Here is a 20,042-nt window from a genome sequence, read left to right as displayed (position 1 = left end):
GTATTTCTTTTTAATCTAAGCATTATTTACTTGATATGTTTATCATTTGGTGGATCATGCTTTTTTAATTCGTTCTGTGAACTCATTGAGCTGTTGTAATGTTTTATGTCATCGATGATGTAAGGCGCTTTGAGCAGCAATAGTTCCGGATATCGCGCCATAGAAAAGTTAGGAATTATTATTATCATCAATATATGGTTTTGTACGAATGCAGTGGTATCTCATTGAAAAACTGGAACTGTATACGTATATCCATGTGGGGTGTGCCTGTAGGAGGGCACGCATGAGTGTGTGTCAGTGTGACAGCATGCACTCACATCATGCACATCTGCAGACAACAGTGGTGGTGTGTGTCCATCGAGATCGATGATGACCATCGTTGTCATCCAGCTGGGGGATGGGGGGAGGGTGGTGGTGGGGAGGTGAGGGATGCTCATGAATCTATCTGTGAATGTGCAGGTGGCTGAATAGTCCAATCTGCGCACGAAATGTTCGCTGACAGTTGGGGCAGACAAAGACAGGCATATCACTGTCAGGGAGCTTGTTTGCCCGTGACTTTCTGGCCTGCCTCTTCTGAACAGCTGCATCAGTCCTGTTGGCCTTGCACAACTTGGGCGCCTTTGTGCACAGCAGCGCACCATTTGTCACGGTCCCCTGCAGATTTCTCCCAGGAGTCAGGGTCGATATCAAATAAAACAGACACTGTGTCACGTCAGAGCGCAGTCATCAATGACATTTTATTTCACAAACCATGCAGTCACAACTCCATTCCAAACATCCTTTCTCCCAGATCTTAACATTTTAGACTGTCAACATGGAACACAAATTCTGTGAATATCAAATACATTGAACAGGAAAAAAAAAAAAGACATTCAATACAATGTTCAATAACAAGATGCACATCGTGAAACTAAACAAAAGGGTGATGGTATCAGTTTTCAGAATCCTATTCTCAAAGACAAGTAAGTATTCCCTTAATGGGCTGCCATAGCAGCATTATCATCATCCTCATTCGTCATTAAAAAAAAAAAAGACAAATGAAGGTATGTGGGTGATGAATGGTTTGACAGGCAAGGGAAGAGTGGATAGGCCACATGAAAGCTCAGTAGGTGCCATGAAGAAGAAAAAAGATTGAGCTTTTTTTTTTTCTTCTTTTTTAAGTCTAGGTGCTTCTACTTTCAACATTCAGACAAGTGGTGGAAAAAAAGAAGAAAAAAAAGGAGCAAGAATGGCAACATCTGTGCACCATAGTACTGAATTGGCTCACTTTTGAAGCAGCCAAAAAACTGCCCCCTCTGAAAAGTGCCTAACTGTTGTGTGAGTGGGCTCCACATTTATATTCCATATTCTAAGTTTGGATTATTTGTTCTGGGGACAGAGAGCTGTCAGGAATCTCAAAAGAAGGTGAGTTTGTTTGTTAAAAGAATTCCCTCCAAACTCTCAGTTTTAATCAGCCTTCTTTTCTCTGTGTCCACAAATCAGCTCTTCCACCTCTCACTTCTCCAAGCTGTGTGTGTGTGTGTGTGTGTGTGTGTGTATGTGTATGCCTGCGCACGCTTGAGTGCGTATGTGTGTGCACATGCAAGTGCATGTGTGTACTCTGCATGTGTGTGTGTTACCATGCATGCAAGTCAATTCTTTTAATGACTGTTCTCAAATTGTAAGTGTTGTTCCAAGTACTTCTTCTTCTTTCCGTTACACGACTTGCCGATGACTCTGTCATGGTTCATGCATGCTGGGTATTTTCGTGTCTCCATAACCCACCAAACACTGACATGGGTTACAGGATCTTTAACGTACGTATTTGATCTTCTGTGTGCGTATACACACGAAGGGGGTTCAGGCACTAGCAAGTCTGCACATATGTTGACCTGGGAGATCGGAAAAATCTCCACCCTTTACCCACCAGGTGCCGTTACCGTGATTCGAACCCGGGACCCTCAGACTGAAAGTCCAACGCTTAAACCACTTGGCTATTGCGCCCGTCTACTCCATTCATTTGAAAGCTTCTGATGTTCAGACTGACAGCAGTAGTAAAAATACTACTACAAATAATAATAATATTTATAAGGCGCAAAATCTTGATGAAGTCAAAGTGTGCGCGCGCGCACACACACACACACAAAATGATGATAAGCAAATAAATGTAAAACATGCAGACACACAGTCACACACACACACACACACATGCATAACAGATACAGCAAACGAAACACAAACACACACTGACCGAAGGCAACAAACACTTCATCATTGTCGTTTGTACAATCTTTCAGATATTTTGTGTGCTTGTCACTTGAACGGAATCCTCTGAAAACCTTAGCCTCAAGTTGCATGCCTTTGTCTGATCATAAGAAGCAAAAGTTACTACTGTGCTTGTTTGTTGTTGTTGTTGTTGTTGTCTGCAATCCTGTGTCTTTGCGTCACAAATTGTCACTTGAACAGAACTCTTCAAAAAAAAAAATGTGTATTTCCATATGGTCACCTGAATGAGAAGCCTCAGAAAAAAAAAAAAACAACAACAAAAAAACTGTGTGTATTTGTGTGACACTTTGTCACTGAAACCCTCCGAAAATCCTTCATAGACAAGTAGCAAAAAAAAAAAAAAAAAAAAAGAAAAAAAAAAAAAGTAGGACCACTTTCATATCAGCAGAGGTTCAGGAAGTGACGTCACAAAACTTCCTCCAATTCACCAGTATCTGCTGTATCATTGTGTGCTTTTTCCTGTTTGCCATACATTATTTAACAAAATACAAGCTGAAATTTCAATGTTAGTACACTCGTAAAAAACAATAAAAAAAAAAAAAAAGAAAGAAAAAAAAGACAGTCATTCTCAAAACCAATGAATGAATGATGTACAGAAAGCAGCATAAACAGACAATACAAAAAAAAAGGAGAACAATTATATATATATAAATGTATATCCAGCCCCATCTAAAAGAAGAGGCCTCTGGCACGTCGTCCCACGGACTGCCGGTCGTACATCAAGTTGAATTTGTTGACAAACTGAAACACACATCAGAGCAAGAGTTCAAGACTCAAACACAACACTGCACTTGGCTCATTCCTTTACAGACAACATACACACAACACTGCACTTGGCTCATTCCTTTACAGACAACATACACACAACACTGCACTTGGTTCATTCCTTTACAGACAACATACACACAACACTGCACTTGGTTCATTCCTTTACAGACAACATACACACAACACTGCACTTGGCTCATCCCTTTACAGACAACATACACACAGCACTGCACTTAGTTCATCCCTTTACAGACAACATACACACAACACTGCACTTGGTTCATTCCTTTACAGACAACATACACACAACACTGCACTTGGATTCATCCCTTTACAGACAACATACACACAACACTGCACTTGGCTCATTCCTTTACAGACAACATACACACAACACTGCACTGGATTCATTCCTTTACAGACAACATACACACAACACTGCACTTGGCTCATTCCTTTACAGACAACATACACACAACACTGCACTTGGATTCATCCCTTTACAGACAACATACACACAACACTGCACTTGGATTCATCCCTTTACAGACAACATACACACAACACTGCACTTGGTTCATTCCTTTACAGACAACATACAGAGAGCACCAGGCTGGATTCATCCCTTTACAGACAACATACAGAGAGCACTGTATTTATTTCATCCCTTTACAGACAACATACAGAGAGCACTGTATTTAATTCATCCCTTTACAGACAACATACAGAGAGCACTGTATTTAATTCATCCCTTTACAGACAACATACAGAGAGCACTGTATTTAATTCATTCCTTTACAGACAACATACAGAGAGCACTGTATTTAATTCATCCCTTTACAGACAACATACACACAGCACTGCACTGGATTCATCCTTTTACAGACAACATGCAGAGAGCACTGCACTTGGCTAATTCCTTTACAGACAACATACACACAACACTGCACTTGGTTCATCCCTTTACAGACAACATACACACAACACTGCACTTGGCTCATTCCTTTACAGACAACATACACACAACACTGCACTTGGTTCATTCCTTTACAGACAACATACACACAGCACTGCACTTGGATTCATCCCTTTACAGACAACATACAGAGAGCACCAGGCTGGATTCATCCCTTTACAGACAACATACACACAGCACTGCACTTGGATTCATCCCTTTACAGACAACATACACACAACACTGCACTTGGATTCATCCCTTTACAGACAACATACACACAGCACTGCACTTGGTTCATTCCTTTACAGACAACATACACACAACACTGCACTTGGTTCATTCCTTTACAGACAACATACACACAGCACTGCACTGGATTCATCCCTTTACAGACAACATACAGAGAGCACCAGGCTGGATTCATCCCTTTACAGACAACATACACACAGCACTGCACTTGGTTCATCCCTTTACAGACAACATACACACAACACTGCACTTGGATTCATCCCTTTACAGACAACATACACACAGCACTGCACTTGGTTCATTCCTTTACAGACAACATACACACAACACTGCACTTGGTTCATTCCTTTACAGACAACATACACACAACACTGCACTTGGCTCATTCCTTTACAGACAACATACACACAACACTGCACTTGGCTCATCCCTTTACAGACAACATACACACAGCACTGCACTTGGTTCATTCCTTTACAGACAACATACACACAACACTGCACTTGGATTCATCCCTTTACAGACAACATACAGAGAGCGCCAGGCTGGATTCATCCCTTTACAGACAACATACAGACAACACTGCACTTGGCTCATTCCTTTACAGACAACATACAGAGAGCACTGTATTTAATTCATTCCTTTACAGACAACATACAGAGAGCACTGTATTTAATTCATCCCTTTACAGACAACATACAGAGAGCACTGTATTTAATTAATTCCTTTACAGACAACATACAGAGAGCACTGTATTTAATTCATTCCTTTACAGACAACATACAGAGAGCACTGTATTTAATTCATCCCTTTACAGACAACATACACACAGCACTGCACTGGATTCATGACACACATGTAGCACAACACAGTACATCTGAGTGACGCACACGCAGCACAACACAGAATACACCTGAGTGATATACAGGTAACAACACAGTACACCTGAGCGACACACAGAGGTAACACAACACAGTACACCTGAGCGACACACAGGTAACAACACAGTACACCTGAGTGACACACAGGTAACACAACACAGAACACACCTGAGCGATATACAGGTAACAACACAGTCGACCTGGGTGACACACAGGTAACACAACACAGTACACCTGAGTGACACACAGGTAACAACACAGTACACCTGAGTGACACACAGGTAACACAACACAGTACACCTGAGCGACACACAGGTAACACAACACAGTCGACCTGGGTGACACACAGGTAACACAACACAGTACACCTGAGTGACACACAGGTAACAACACAGTACACCTGAGTGACACACAGGTAACACAACACAGTACACCTGAGCGACACACAGGTAACACAACACAGTACACCTGAGCGACACACAGGTAACACAACACAGTACACCTGAGCGACACACAGGTAACACAACGCAGTACACCTGAGCGACACACAGGTAACACAACACAGTACACCTGAGCGACACACAGGTAACACAACACAGTACACCTGAGCGACACACAGGTAACACAACACAGTACACCTGAGCGACACAGAGGTAACACAACACAGTATACCTGAGTGACACACAGGTAACACAACACAGTACACCTGAGCGACACACAGGTAACACAACACAGCACATCTGAGCGACACACAGGTAACACAACACAGTACACCTGAGCGACACACAGGTAACACAACACAGTACACCTGAGCGACACACAGGTAACACAACACAGTACACCTGAGACCCCTCACCTGGTTCATGGTGTTGCAGCCCCGTGTCATGGACCCCAGGTAGGCCATCAGACACACATCGCTGCATTGCTGCACAGCACATCAACACACATTGTCAAATTGCTAAACAACACATGTATCAACAACACATTGTCAAATTGCTAAACAACACAACAACACACGTCGCTGCATTGCTGCACAACACATCAACAACACATTGTCAAATTGCTGCACAGCACATCAACACACATTGTCAAATTGCTGTACAGCACATCAACACACATTGTCAAATTGCTAAACAACACATCAACAACACATTGTCAAATTGCTGCACAGCACATCAACACACATTGTCAAATTGCTGTACAGCACATCAACACACATTGTCAAATTGCTAAACAACACATCAACAACACATTGTCAAATTGCTGCACAGCACATCAACACACATTGTCAAATTGCTGCACAGCACAACAACACACATTGTCAAATTGCTGTACAACACATCAACACATGTTGCCAAATTGCTAAACAACACACGTCAAACACACAATGCCAAATTGCTGCACAACACATCAACACACGCTGCCAAATTGCTAAACAACGCACGTCAAACACACGTCGCTGCATTGCCACTGAACTGACAACCAGAAGTGCAAGCGATCCAGCAGCATGTTTTGAAGCTGTGAATTGATCTGATCTTTCTTCTGAACAATTGTAGAACCCTCAAAACCTGTGATCAATTCTCTGCTTTGAACTGACACAACGACATATATATGTGTGGAAGCACTTCCACAGACATAAGAGCTTACACCCGCTTGTGTGCGCACTCGAACATGCAGACACACACCTAATGCTAACTCCTGCTGACAAATGAATACTATAATCACACACAGACACAAACACAGACACACTTACATACACAAAGAGATACACACACACGCACACATACATACACAAAGAGAGAGAGACACACACACAGACAGACAGACAAACACAGACACAGACACATGAAGTCAGAATATGAAAAGCAACGAAGCGAATGGACAGTAGACAACGACAGAAAACACAAGGAGAGAAGCCACAGAACAAAATACACACACACACACACACACACACACACACACACAACAACAACAACAACAACAAACAGTCAGCATAGAATCATCAACAGACAAGAATGGCCACAACCAAATACAGAATACACTACAGACACAACAAAATAACGATGGACTCAGTATAGTCCTGTCGTCCCTGACGACGAAAAAGGTCTGATTTCCAGAACAGGCACCACTTAACACCACCGAAGTGACTCAGCAGCAGTGCAGGGTCTTCTCTGGTGTGGGGCCTCCTGACGACCTAACAACGATGGCTCCCTGCGGACTGCCAACGCTGGAACTGTGATGGAGGAACCCGGGTGTGGCCGTGTATGGAGGAATCTAAATGAGTGGCGTAGAGTAATGCCACTGAAATGGTGTAGATGATGGGGCAGCAAAAAAAAAAAAAAGAAAAAAACCCTCCCAAAATCTGGTTTCCATTTGAAAGTGTGTGTCATCATCGCGATGAAATCTTTAAAGTCTGCTCTGAAAACACATCTTTTCCAACAGCAGTAATTTTGTTGTTGTTGTCCTGGTCTTGGTGTGATCTGGTTTTGGCTGCAAGTTTTGTTGTGGAGAGGCTGTTGTGGTGGGGTGCTGGCGAGTGTCCATGTGCTCATGTGTGTGTGTGTGTGTGTGTGTGTGTGTGTGTGTGTGTGCCTGAGTGCATGTTGCAGGGATAGCCTTTTCCAATGTTCAGTAGTGTGAGTGTTCTCTAGCACGGCGCTTCCCTGTGTGTTCTGGGGAGGGGCTGGGGGGTGGGGGTGGAGAAGGGTAGTGATGGGTGAGGCGGGGAGCGGGAAACGAAATGTAAAGCGCTCTAGAGCAGTATTTCTGGAGAAACGCGCTACACAAACCTCCATTATCATTATTGAAAATAATAAAAAGGAAATAAAATAAACCAGCACTGACGTTGTAGTAGTCCTCCTTGAAGCGTAAGGTGCTGAGCACGGGCAATCTGTAGCACAGGCTGTAGGCCTCTCTGAGGACGTCGTGGTTCTTCTCCACTTCCCCTGATAACACACAGCACAAACTGTTACAGTTATACCCTCCCATCCCTTCTTCCATATCGCTCTCTCTCTCTCGGTCTCCCTCTCTCTTTCGTCTCTGAGGACGTCGTGGTTCTTCTCCACTTCCCCTGATAACACACAGCACAATGATAACATCCTCTCTTCCCCCTGCTATCTCTCTCTTTCGCTCTCTCTCTTCCTCTTTCACTCTCTCTTCATCTCTCTCTTTCGTCTCTGAGGACTTTTGATTCTTTTCCGCCTCCCCTGATAACATAAAGCACAACTGTTAGACCATCTCTTCTCTTCTCCCATATCTCTCTCTCTCTCTCATTCTCTCTCTCTCTTTCGTCTCTGAGGACGTCGTGGTTCTTCTCCACTTCCCCTGATCACACACTTCACAATCGTTATACCCTCTCTTCTCTTCTTTCATCTCTCTCTCCCACTCATCCTCTCCTTCTCTCTCTCTCTCGTTCTCTCTCTCTCTTTCGTCTCTGAGGACGTCGTGGTTCTTATCCACCTCCCCTGAGAACACACACACCAACCGTTATACCCTCTCTTCTCTTCTTCTTCCATCTCTCTCTCCCACTCATCCTCTCCTTCTCTCTCTCTCTCTCTCTTTCGTCTCTGAGGACGTTGTGATTCTTCTCCACCTCCCCTGATAACACTCAGTACAACGATTACACCCTCTCTTCTCCCTGCTATCTCTCTCGTTCTCTCTCTCTTTCGCTGTCTCTCTTCCTCTTTCACTCTCTCTCCATCTCTCTCTTTTGTCTCTGAGGACATCGTGGTTCTTCTCCACTTCCCCTGATAACATAAAGCACAACTGTTAGACCATCTCTTCTTCCATCTCTCTCTCCCTCTCGTTCTCTCCTTCTCTCTCTCTCTCTTTTGTCTCTAAGGACGTCGTGGTCGCGGTTCTTCTCCACTTCCCCTGATAACACACATCACAATCGTTATACCCTCTCTTCTACCATCTCTCTCCCTCTTTTATTCTCCCTCTCTCTCTCCAAGTCTCTCTCTCCCTCTTTTATTCTCCCTCTCTCTCTCCAAGTCTCTCTCTCCCTCTTTCGCTCCCTCTCCATCTCTCTCTTTCGTCTCTTGAGGACGTTGTGATTCTTCTCCACTTCCCTTGATCGCACACAGCACAACGGTTATAGTTATACCCTCTCTTCTCCCATCTCTCTCTCTCTTCTCTTCCTGAACAGGGAACATGACCTGTGCATGTCATGCTCGCACCCATTACGCACATCCACAGACCCAATGACCTTTGGCTTTTTCTATGCACACATTGCAGAAGCATGCACACACACACACACACACCTTTTTCCACACACACTACATACGCAACCTGGACACATACATGTACACACCACACAAACAAACAACGCAAAAAAACCACACACAATCACCCACTCACCTTTCTCCACGGCAGCGATATACTCCAGAATCAGCTTGATACGACTGTGCAGCATTTTGATGGCGCTGTGCTGGGCTTGTAAATGGTCAGCCACTGCCAACCACCACCACCACCAACACCCACAACACATTAATTAACGTTAACACCACAAACATAACAAAGCATCAATTGGTGCCACACGCTCCCTTTCGCCACTTACTCTGTTGCCATTTTTAGTGGCTTGACCCATGCCAACCACCACCACCACCACCACAACAACACATTATGCCACAAACATAACACCCATGCCAACAACCACACCACCACCACAACAATGGCCTAGAGGTAACGTGTCCGCCTAGGAAGCGAGAGAGAATCTGAGCGCGCTGGTTCGAATCACGGCTCAGCCGCCGATATTTTCTCCCCCTCCACAAGACCTTGAGTGGTGGTTTGGACGCTAGTCATTCGGATGAGGCGATAAACGAGGCCCCGTGTGCAGCATGCACTTAGCGCACGTAAAAGAACCCACGGCAACAAAAGGGTTGTTCCTGGCATAATTCTGTAGAAAAATCCACTTCGATAGGAAAAACAAATAAAACTGCACGCAGGAAAAAAAAAGAAAAAAAAAGGGTGGCGCTGTAGTGTAGCGACGCGCTCTCCCAGGGGAGAGCAGCCCGAATTTCACACAGAGAAATCAGTTGTGATAAAAAGAAATACAAATACAAATACAAATTATGCCACAAACGTAACAACGCATCAATTGGTGCCACACGTTTCTTTTTTTTTCTCTCTCTCTCCCTTTCCCACACACTCTGTTGCCATTTCAACTGGCTTGCCCCATGCCCTTCATCCCACAACAGCCTTTGCACTGGTACACATCCACGCCCACCCTCCTGTTGCTCACTCACTGGCTGTCTCTATATATTTATTTATCTATTTATTTATTTTATTTTCATTATTGTTATTATTATTATCATTATTATTATTTTTTAATTATATTATTTATTTATTTATTCATTTGCTTATTTTATTTTATTTATTTTTTCTCAAGGCCTGACAAAGCGCGTTGGGTTACGCTGCTTGGTCAGGCATCTGCTTGGCAGATGTGGTGTAGCGTATATATATATGGATTTGTCCGAACGCAGTGACGCCTCCTTGAGCTACTGAAACTGAAACTGAAACTGAAACTGACCGTCTCAGCACTGGTCGTCCACTGGGAAACTTCTGTCAGTGTCTATGTCCCTGAGGACTCTTAGAAGCAAGGTGGCAGAGTGGTTAACTCTTTCCGGATGAAGGAAATGCTCATGCATTCCTACACAAAACGTATTCGGTTTCGGACGAAGGAATGGAATAGCATTCTCCGAAAGTAAAATTCCACCATGCGCTGTACACATGATTTTGTGATTAGCCAAGCAGAGTGCACTATTCTGGGTCACTCCACAATCGAACAGTATGATTGGTTAGTCTGGGATGTGTGGCCTGTCTCGCACACACGCTGACAAAGTCACTGACCGGTCGTCTGCTCGCGTGCCAGCCTGTTAGCAAAGCAGGCTCTTCTCAAAATGTTGTGAAGCGAACAAGGCAGTGACAGCAATGTTTTTGGGTTGCCGAAGTACTTGAAATGCTACAAACTGAAGGGTCGGACATTGAAGAGGTGGATGATGACGAAGAAGAAAGCGAATTTAATGCAGAAAGCGAGCATGGGTATGGTGGATCGGGGTGAAAAATTGGCAGTATTTTCTACATATGGCAAAACTGTAAAAATAAGAGGAGAAATTTGATTTTTTTAAATTTTTATATGTAATAGCTCAACACGTAATAAACCAGTTCTGAAAGTTTCATTTTCTTACACAGTATTTTGTATTTTTTGTAATTTGTTTCCAAACCCTTACAAATGGGCCGTCTGTGGGGAAAAGCAAGGGACAAAACTTGTCGTCCCGAGTGAGTTAAGACACTCATCTGCTAAAAAAGGAAAATTTTCTATCTAAAATTACGTTTAACTCACTCAGTACGGCCAGTCCTCTCTTCTCCTGTACACAGACCCCTCGGATGTCCAGTGGGTGTCTGAATGACCCAACCTTTAGCTTCCGTCGTCAGAATTGTGGTATTCTTTGTCAACATTCACCTCTTCAGTATAAGAGCCTTCCGCTTGCAATATTTTGATGATGGTAATTGGGGTGAAACGCTGTTAACGTCGTCTCTTTCGCCGTTTGTATGGAGAGAGTTAAATAACATACTTACCGTGACTCAACTAGTGCAGACTCCGGCAGGGGTCTGACATTCCTGTCCTATTGCAAACTACTATCCGCCTATGCGGAGAAAACGAAAGCAACTACGGCCCGATAACCTCCCGGAAGTAGGTAACCTCCCCTTTTGTCCCGCTAGCTAGCGCCCTCGTGTGGGTTCGAATCCCACTCTCTGCCCTTTCTCCCCAAGTCTGACTGGGAAAAATCAAACTGAGTGTCTCGTCATTCGGATGACATGATGAAGCGAGGTAGCATGCGCGGCGTGCGCTTGGCACACTGAACACAAACCCATGGCAATGAAGAAAAGTGTTGTCCTCTGGCAAAATCATTGCAGAAGAAATCCACTCTGATAGGTACATGTGTGATAGGACACACCCACACACACACACACACGCACATCAACCCACAAACACCCCCACACACAAACACCCCACACATCTCCACACACACACAACACACACATCAAGCCCCCCACACGCACACACACAAACACCCACACATACATGCACACACATCAACCCACAACCTCCCCCCACACACACACACACACAAACACCCACACATACATGCACACACATCAACCCACAATCCCCCCCCCACACACACACACACAAACACCCCCCACCCCCACCCCCGCCCACTCCCCCCACACACATCAACCCACAACCCCACCACACACACACAAACACCCCTCACCACACACACACATCAACCCAGAAACACTCACACCCACACACACAAGCACCCCCCCCCCCCACACACACACACACATCAACCCACAACCCCCCCCCCACCACACACAAACACCCATCCCTACACACACACATCAACCCACAAACACTCACACTCACACCCACACACACCACCCACACACCACCACACCCACACACCTGTGGAGCTATCGCTGGCGTCACCAGCTGACACACGGGCGACATGATCCACCCCGATTCTCTCCGCCTCCTCTGTGGCCAGCGTGTACTCCAGCTGGACAAAGAGAACTGTGGCCTGCAACCAGACACCGCATTGGTCAGTCAGCGTATGTACATATATATCTGTAAATGTAATATATATATATATCTATCACAGTTCCATTCCATTCAGTCAATTGCCGATGGTGACAATAACACATGATGTCTTTATAAAGGAAATTTTCTATCTAAAATTACGTTTAAATAACATACTTACCGTGACCCAACTAGTGCAGACTCCAGCAGGGGTCTGACATTCCTGTCCTGTGCAAACTACTATCCGCCTATCGGAGAAAACAAAAGCAACTACGGCCGATAACCACCAGGAAGTAGGTAGCCTCCCCTTTGTCCCACTGGCTAGCGCCCTCTTTTTCCGGCAGCCATCATGACTCCTGTTCCTGTGCTCTTCATACGGCTAAGTTTTTTTTCCGTATTTTCTGCCTGTCTGTCAATTCTCTGGTGTTCTTGTTTTTTGTCAAATTATGTCTCCAACCAGGTCACATAATTATGTAGCTCGACTGGGCAATCGCGCTAAAATTACGGCGCGATCGCAATGAGAATTATGACGATGCTGATGATGTATGATGGTGTATAAAACGACGATGGTGACACTGTTGTATAGTGGTGGAGATGAAGAGTGTGAAAACACTGACAATGATAGCAATTATAAATAAGTAAATAAATACATTACTAAATGAACAAGAACATCTCACCTCTCCATTCACCAGGTCCACTACTGACTCAAAGATGCTGACAGGCAACTGAAACACACATCAATTTCAAATTATGAGATTTAACAAATCTTGACACTGACAGCAATCAATTCAACTGAGAATATGGAGCAAAACTTACCACTGACATGTGGAATGGTATTGTGGTTAACATAAAACAAAATTATCACTGTCTGAAGATCTAGGAGTATTTTTTTTAACACTTATAATTCATTAATGAAAGGAAAATAAGCATAGGAAAACCATTCTGTTGACTAATCTTACTCTCTCTGTCCCCATTCATTCATTCATTCATTCTCTCTCTCTCTCTGTGACTATCTCTCTCTCTCTCTCTCTGACCATCTCTCTCTCTCTCTGTGCGACTATCTCTCTCTCTCTCTCTCTCTGTCTCTCTCACTGCTTTTCTGCACAAGCATATCTTACCAGTGTTGACTGGTGACTTTCCATTTATTTGTATTTGTATTTCTTTTTATCACAACATATTTCTCTGTGTGAAATTCGGGCTGCTCTCCCCAGGGAGAGCGCCTCGCTACACTACAGTGCCACCCATTTTTTGTATTTTTTCCTGCGTGCAGTTTTATTTGTTTTTCCTATTTCTTTTTTTCCTATGGATTTTTCTATAGAATTTTGCCAGGAACAACCCTTTCGTTGCCGTGGGTTCTTTTACATGTGCTAAGTGCATGCTGCACACGGGACCTCGGTTTATCATCTCATCCGAATGACTAGCATCCAGACCACCACTCAAGGTCTAGTGGAGGGGGAAGAAAATATCAGCAGCTGAGCCGTGATTCGAACCATCACGCTCAGATTCTCTTGCTTCCTAGGCAGACGCGTTACCTCTAGGCCATCACTCCACGTATCGTTTATGATCTAGCCTGAATCTTCCACCTGCTTCTTCTAAAATAAACAGTTCATTTGTCCTACATTCCTCCCTTCCTTCATTCCGTTTCACTCATTCGTTTCATGGATTCAGTGTGGCATCTTTTGTTGTCAACACTGTGGCTGCCATTCCTTCAATATCATTTCTTTCTTTCACACAGGCTAGACAGAAACTATAAATCATGTATATATATATATATATATATCATAAAAACTGCATCAATTTATTCATAATATCATATGTTTATTTATTAATGGGAAACTTCACAAATATTCCAGTGGTCACAATAGGAAAAAAGAGTCACCTTTTATATATATATATATATATATATATATATATATATATATATATTATTATTATTATTATTATTATTCAGTTACAAAGAGTTTTATTTTTACAAACATTCTAAAAGTACCCATACTGTCATAGTTCAAAAAGTCAGTAAATTAAAAAAAAAAAACACAGCCAGCTTGTTACAAATGCATGTTCTGCGTGTGTGTGCGTGTGTGGGTGTGCGTGTGTGCGTGCGTGCGTGCGTGCGTGCGTGCGTGTGTGTGTGTCCCTCATACATGACTGATGAGATATAATGAAAAAGCTCTCTCTCTCTCTCCAACAAACACACACACACAGACACAAGCACACACAAGCACGCACGCACACACATACGCACACACATACGCACACACACACACAGTCACTAGTACAAGGAAAAAGGGAGAAAACCCACATCTGTGTTTCTCGCCACAGGGTTCAGCATGAGGAAGATGGGGCTTTCGTTGATCTGAAAAATCTGTAAAACAGACGACACAAAAATTAAAACATTCACAATTGACTTCAGTCCTTTCTAGCCATACATTCCACTGTTTGAAAATAGGACATCAATCTGAAAAAAAAAAAAAAATCTGCATGAAACAAAATAATTTATAATTAGTTAAAAAAAAAAAAAAAAATCATTTTGGCTTTCAAACTCCTCATACAATAATTCCTTTGTTTCTTTCTGATGATGACAGTTCTTACTTACCTGCTCACTTATACACAGCACGCAGAATGCTGAGGAATTTTGTCTGAGGGTGTGGGAGGAGAGAAGCGAATTTAATGTCTGACGTTACTTAATGTTTAATTAGTTTTCTTCTCTTCATCGATCATTATAAGCTTCAGAACCGGTAGTCTTCAACGCAAAAACTAGGATAGAACATGCCACAGGTCTCTCTGAGAGTAAAAGTTCCGTTTCTTTCAGACACAGAGTGGGAACAATGTTACTCACTTTGTACACTGTACAGTCATGCAATGATGCATGCACACACACAGACAAACATGCACACACACACACACACACATATATATGCAAAGATGCACAGAGATAGGTGCACGCACAGTCAGCCACAGACACATACACAAAACACACATTCATCCCTACCTGTAGATAGGTGCATGCACACTCACAGACACAGACACAAGACACAGACACTCACATTCACTCCTACCTGTAGATAGGTGCACGCACACACACAGACAAACATGCACACGCACACACATATATTATATATATATATGCAAAGATGCACACAGATAGGTGCATGCACACTCACAGATACAGATACAGACATAAGACACACACAATCACCCCTACCTGTAGACAGGTGCATGCACACTCACAGACACAGACACACACATTCACCCCTACCTGTAGATAGGTGCACGCACACTCACAGACACAGACACACACATTCACTCCTACCTGTAGATAGGTGCATGCACACTCACAGACACAGACACACACATTCACCCCTACCTGTAGGTAGGTGCACGCACACTCACAGACACAGAAACAAAACACACACATTCATCCCTACCTGTAGATAAGTGCACACAAACTCACAGACACAGACAGACACATTCACCCCTACCTGTAGATAGGTGCATGCACACTCACAGACACAAAACACACACATTCACCCCTACCTGTAGACAGGTGCATGCACACTCACAGACACAGACACCGACACACACATTCACCCCTACCTGTAGGTAGGTGCACGCACACTCACAGACACAGACACAAAACACACACATTCACCCCTACCTGTAGACAGGTGCACGCACACTCAAACACACAGACACAAGACACACACATTCACCCCTACCTGTAGATAGGTGCATGCACACTCACAGACACAGACACAGATACACACATTCATCCCTACCTGTAGATAAGTGCACACAAACTCACAGACACAGACAGACACATTCACCCCTACCTGTAGATAGGTGCATGCACACTCACAGACACAAAACACACACATTCACCCCTACCTGTAGACAGGTGCACGCACACTCAAACACACAGACACAAGACACACACATTCACCCCTACCTGTAGATAGGTGCATGCACACTCACAGACACAGACACAGATACAGACACACACAGTCACCCCTACCTGTTTGTGAACCTTGATGTCAGCAGGTGTGGGAGATTCCCCTGTTGTGTACCAGCCCAGAAAATCCATTTCACTGAACACCTGTTTAACTGCAACAAGAATCTTTCATATATATATATATATCCCATAATAAATCATAATATATATCTCTGGAGCTGGGACAGAGGACAGTGATAATGTAAAATATATTCCTGGAAGAAAACAACAATGAATAAAATCTATAATGATCCTTACCATGTAATCCATGTGACATACATGGAAAAACAACAACCCCAAAACAATAGAATATCTATTAGGATAATTTAAAAGTAATTTATCTCTATAACAAACACAGGTGTATAGAGATCTACTAATGCTACACTTATTTTATCACTATGAATAAAATGTTTAATGATCAACTAATAAAACACTTTTAAGGAAATTCATAATTGAGAAAACAACTTTGGGAAAAAAAAACCCCAAAAAACCAGAAGATAAAAACTCAGGAATATGTGGAAGCGCTTTGACATGGCTGGTTCTTTAGAGTAAGTTTTACTTCTTTTGTTACAGTTTTAATATTCTCATGATGTACACACGTAACATGAAAGGGTATGTTTGGGAGGAGGGGGGAGGGGGAGGGGGGGATGTGGGAGGGTATGGGAGAAGGAGAAGGGGAGGGGGAGGCAGGAGTTGTGTGCTGGCAAGTAACTTCAGTATACAAACACGTGTGAGTTAAGCTGCTAATGTGTTATATTACCACCAACTTACAGATTATGACAAATATTTGTCATTATGATTATTATTCAACTGAAAGTTCATGACTACCAGAGGTGAAAAACCCAAACTTAAAACAGCATCATGCAGCTGGCTGCTCTGATCTGATCAGTTACACACGTCACCTTGATGAAACGCTGGAGTCTGAAGTTTGGTTAAAAATTTTTGCTTGCCTGAGGGAGAGAAGTAAAAGGCGAGTAGTTAATATATTATATATCCATTGTTTCTGTGCTGACACACTTCATTTACAGAACATGCCTGCTCTCTGCTGGGTTTCCATTCTGAGAAAAACCAGGGTGGGATTGCAGTGGGGGCATGGGGGGTGGGAGGGTGTGGGGGTGGGGTGGGGGGTGGGGGTGTGGGGGGGGGGGGAGGAGGGAAGTGCGACTGGTCTGCACTGAAACTGACTGACTGTCCAGTCACCCTTTCACTGACATTCTCAAAAATATGATGCCCAATAGATTAAAGAGCACGGAGCATTTTTTTTGCTACTTCCCTCAATCTCTGCGTGAAGGGGTAGTTGTTCCAGACAATTAGACAGAAAGACATTTCATGCCCTGTTTGGTCAGAAACTCACACTGTCCTTCCTTTGTCTGGTAGTAGTCCATGTTGACCACAATGTTGCCGTCGATAGTGTCAAACACCAGCTCGAATGAGTTCATCACTTCAATCTTCCTCCCTTTCTGCTGGCCAATCAGAGCTCCAAGAACTGAAACATCATCTATATCATAGTAATGTCAAACACTATATTCAAAGCAATGTCTGACAGCCCAAACTGAACTGCCATTCCCATTGTATCTGGAAAATTCAATTGAATTTGGCCTAAAGTAATCCCAGGCATATACAGATGGGAAAAAAATTATATGTCAAACGCGAAACAACCTATTTACCTAAGCAAACCCAAGTCAAATACAAAACTCTCTCTGAAGAAAGAAAAAGTAAAAACAATAACAAAAAGAAAAAAATGAGCATAATTATACTAGTCCTACTGTGGCAAATGAGCAATCAAACCTAGAATATATGCCTATGAACCTAGAATATATGCCTATGATATGATCCATTCCAGCAGATTTCATTTTTTACAAAACAGGATCTAAGAAACACAACTGAAAAGAAATACCTGAATTACAAAGTATGTATAAGCTATAGCAAAAATAACAGTTTAAGTTCCTAATTAGTACTACACTATTTGATTTAAGAGAACACAAAATCAAATCGCATTGATTAACTTTTACTTTTAAAAATACCCCCTTTCCTTATTCTAGACCCAACCCTTTCCCAAGAATTTATTGCCATCATACATTATTCTTATTACATAAATTAAGATGAAAAAAACAACAAAAAAAACCCAATATGTCTGAAAAAACATTAAAATAGTATTAAAAAAAAAGAAGAAAGTTATAAAGTATATTGTTGTAAAACGAGTAAAACTAAAGTGCATTAATTAAATAGCAGACGTAAATTTTGTTATATCTCATAAAATCGACTTCATTTCACGGAAAGCAGCCCTGCATTGCGGTGGAAAGGAAGCTAGGGGTTCCGAAAGTATACGTATCTACCTCTTGTGCATTGCGCGTGCATAATGTTGCAAATGAAGAGTACCTTGCGTTGGTTTTCCTTCCTGTGCTCTAACTCTTGTCCAGTGTTCCGAAACGTTCATGATGACAAGAGGATGCAGCAAAACGGTCACACTGCCGCTCGTGCCAGCAGCAGCCATCACACCAGATGTAACTGGGGCATCGACTTCCATTTTGGTGGCCATTATTATCTAATACAATTCAATGTGAAGGTATATTTTAACAATCAAAACGATGCGACAAATTTCCGAAGTGATTCTTCTTTTGTTGATCGATGATAAGATTTATCTCCCTTGTTGGTTGAATATCTTTTTACCCCCAAATTACACATTCAATAGATCAGACACCTAAAGTGCACACACGCACACACCTGTCTCGGCACCCACACACCCCACACGCCTCCACACCTCTCCCTTCCTTCAACACCCACCCCACACTGATTATACTTCGATCCTATAAATACATGAGAACGTGGAACCCAGTCATCGGTGCTCACAGAAAAAAGTCTCAAAAGACGTCCATGTTATAAAATATAATAATAAAATAATTATGTTGTGTACATAACATATGTTGTATGTTATAAAGCATATCTTCGCTGGAAATGGGTCTTTCAGAGCTCAGGTTCCCCAAGTGTGGAATTATCTACCTTCATCTCTTAGAAATGCCTCTGATCTATCTACATTCCTTTGAGTCAGATTTGAAAACTTTTCCGTAAGCGTTCTTGTTCTTGGCAGAATAGTTAAACCAAACTGAGAATGTTTGTTAGCAAGTATCTTTATACAAGTATTTTTGTAATCCTATTTTGATGCATTGTGTAATTTATGTAGTTTGGTCTTAGATGTGATGTCCCTTTTTTCTATCTGCCGGGCTATATCTAATCCCGACGTGTGTGTGTGTGTGTGTGTGTGTAGTACCATACATCCTTTTTTAGGCTATTTCGCAGATAACTTTTTCTTATGTATATAAATCAAAAATTACTTTCTACTTC

At 42.7% G+C, this 20,042-nt stretch overlaps 1 protein-coding gene across 2 annotated transcripts; it reads right to left on the bottom strand.

Moving 5' to 3' along the window:
- Nucleotides 1-707: 707 nt before the first annotated feature.
- On the bottom strand, nt 708-19,332 carry LOC143275268 (COP9 signalosome complex subunit 6-like). Of its 2 annotated transcripts, none has more exons than XM_076579246.1 (10): nt 19,080-19,332; nt 18,055-18,198; nt 16,725-16,813; nt 15,012-15,074; nt 13,387-13,434; nt 12,596-12,710; nt 9,481-9,573; nt 7,966-8,066; nt 5,978-6,046; nt 708-3,006 (listed from the first exon to the last, which is right to left on the bottom strand). In XM_076579246.1, exons 1-10 carry the CDS (start codon nt 19,237-19,239, stop codon nt 2,935-2,937), a joined length of 954 nt encoding a protein of 317 aa, XP_076435361.1. In that variant the 5' UTR covers nt 19,240-19,332; the 3' UTR covers nt 708-2,934. The 2 variants fall into 2 exon arrangements, with proteins under 2 accessions (XP_076435361.1, XP_076435362.1); XM_076579247.1 differs by having other exon boundaries at nt 18,055-18,186.
- Between the last annotated feature and the right edge of the window lie 710 nt (nt 19,333-20,042).

This window comes from Babylonia areolata, chromosome 30 (genome assembly GCF_041734735.1).
Source record: "Babylonia areolata isolate BAREFJ2019XMU chromosome 30, ASM4173473v1, whole genome shotgun sequence".
In the NCBI taxonomy this organism is placed as follows: Eukaryota; Metazoa; Mollusca; class Gastropoda; order Neogastropoda; family Buccinidae; genus Babylonia; species Babylonia areolata.
Note: the sequence above shows the minus strand (reverse complement) of the source record. Positions and strands in the feature narration are given on the sequence as shown.

Coding starts and splice junctions, on each gene's coding strand:
- LOC143275268 (XM_076579246.1), bottom strand. CDS start 19,239: ATGGCCACCAAAATGGAAGTCGATGCCCCAGTTACATCTGGTGTGATG. Junction 16,814..18,054: donor CCAGACAAAGGAAGGACAGT/GTGAGTTTCTGA, acceptor TTCTTGTTGCAG/TTAAACAGGTGTTCAGTGAA. Junction 13,435..15,011: donor CTGTGGCGAGAAACACAGAT/GTGGGTTTTCTC, acceptor TGTGTGTTTCAG/TTGCCTGTCAGCATCTTTGA.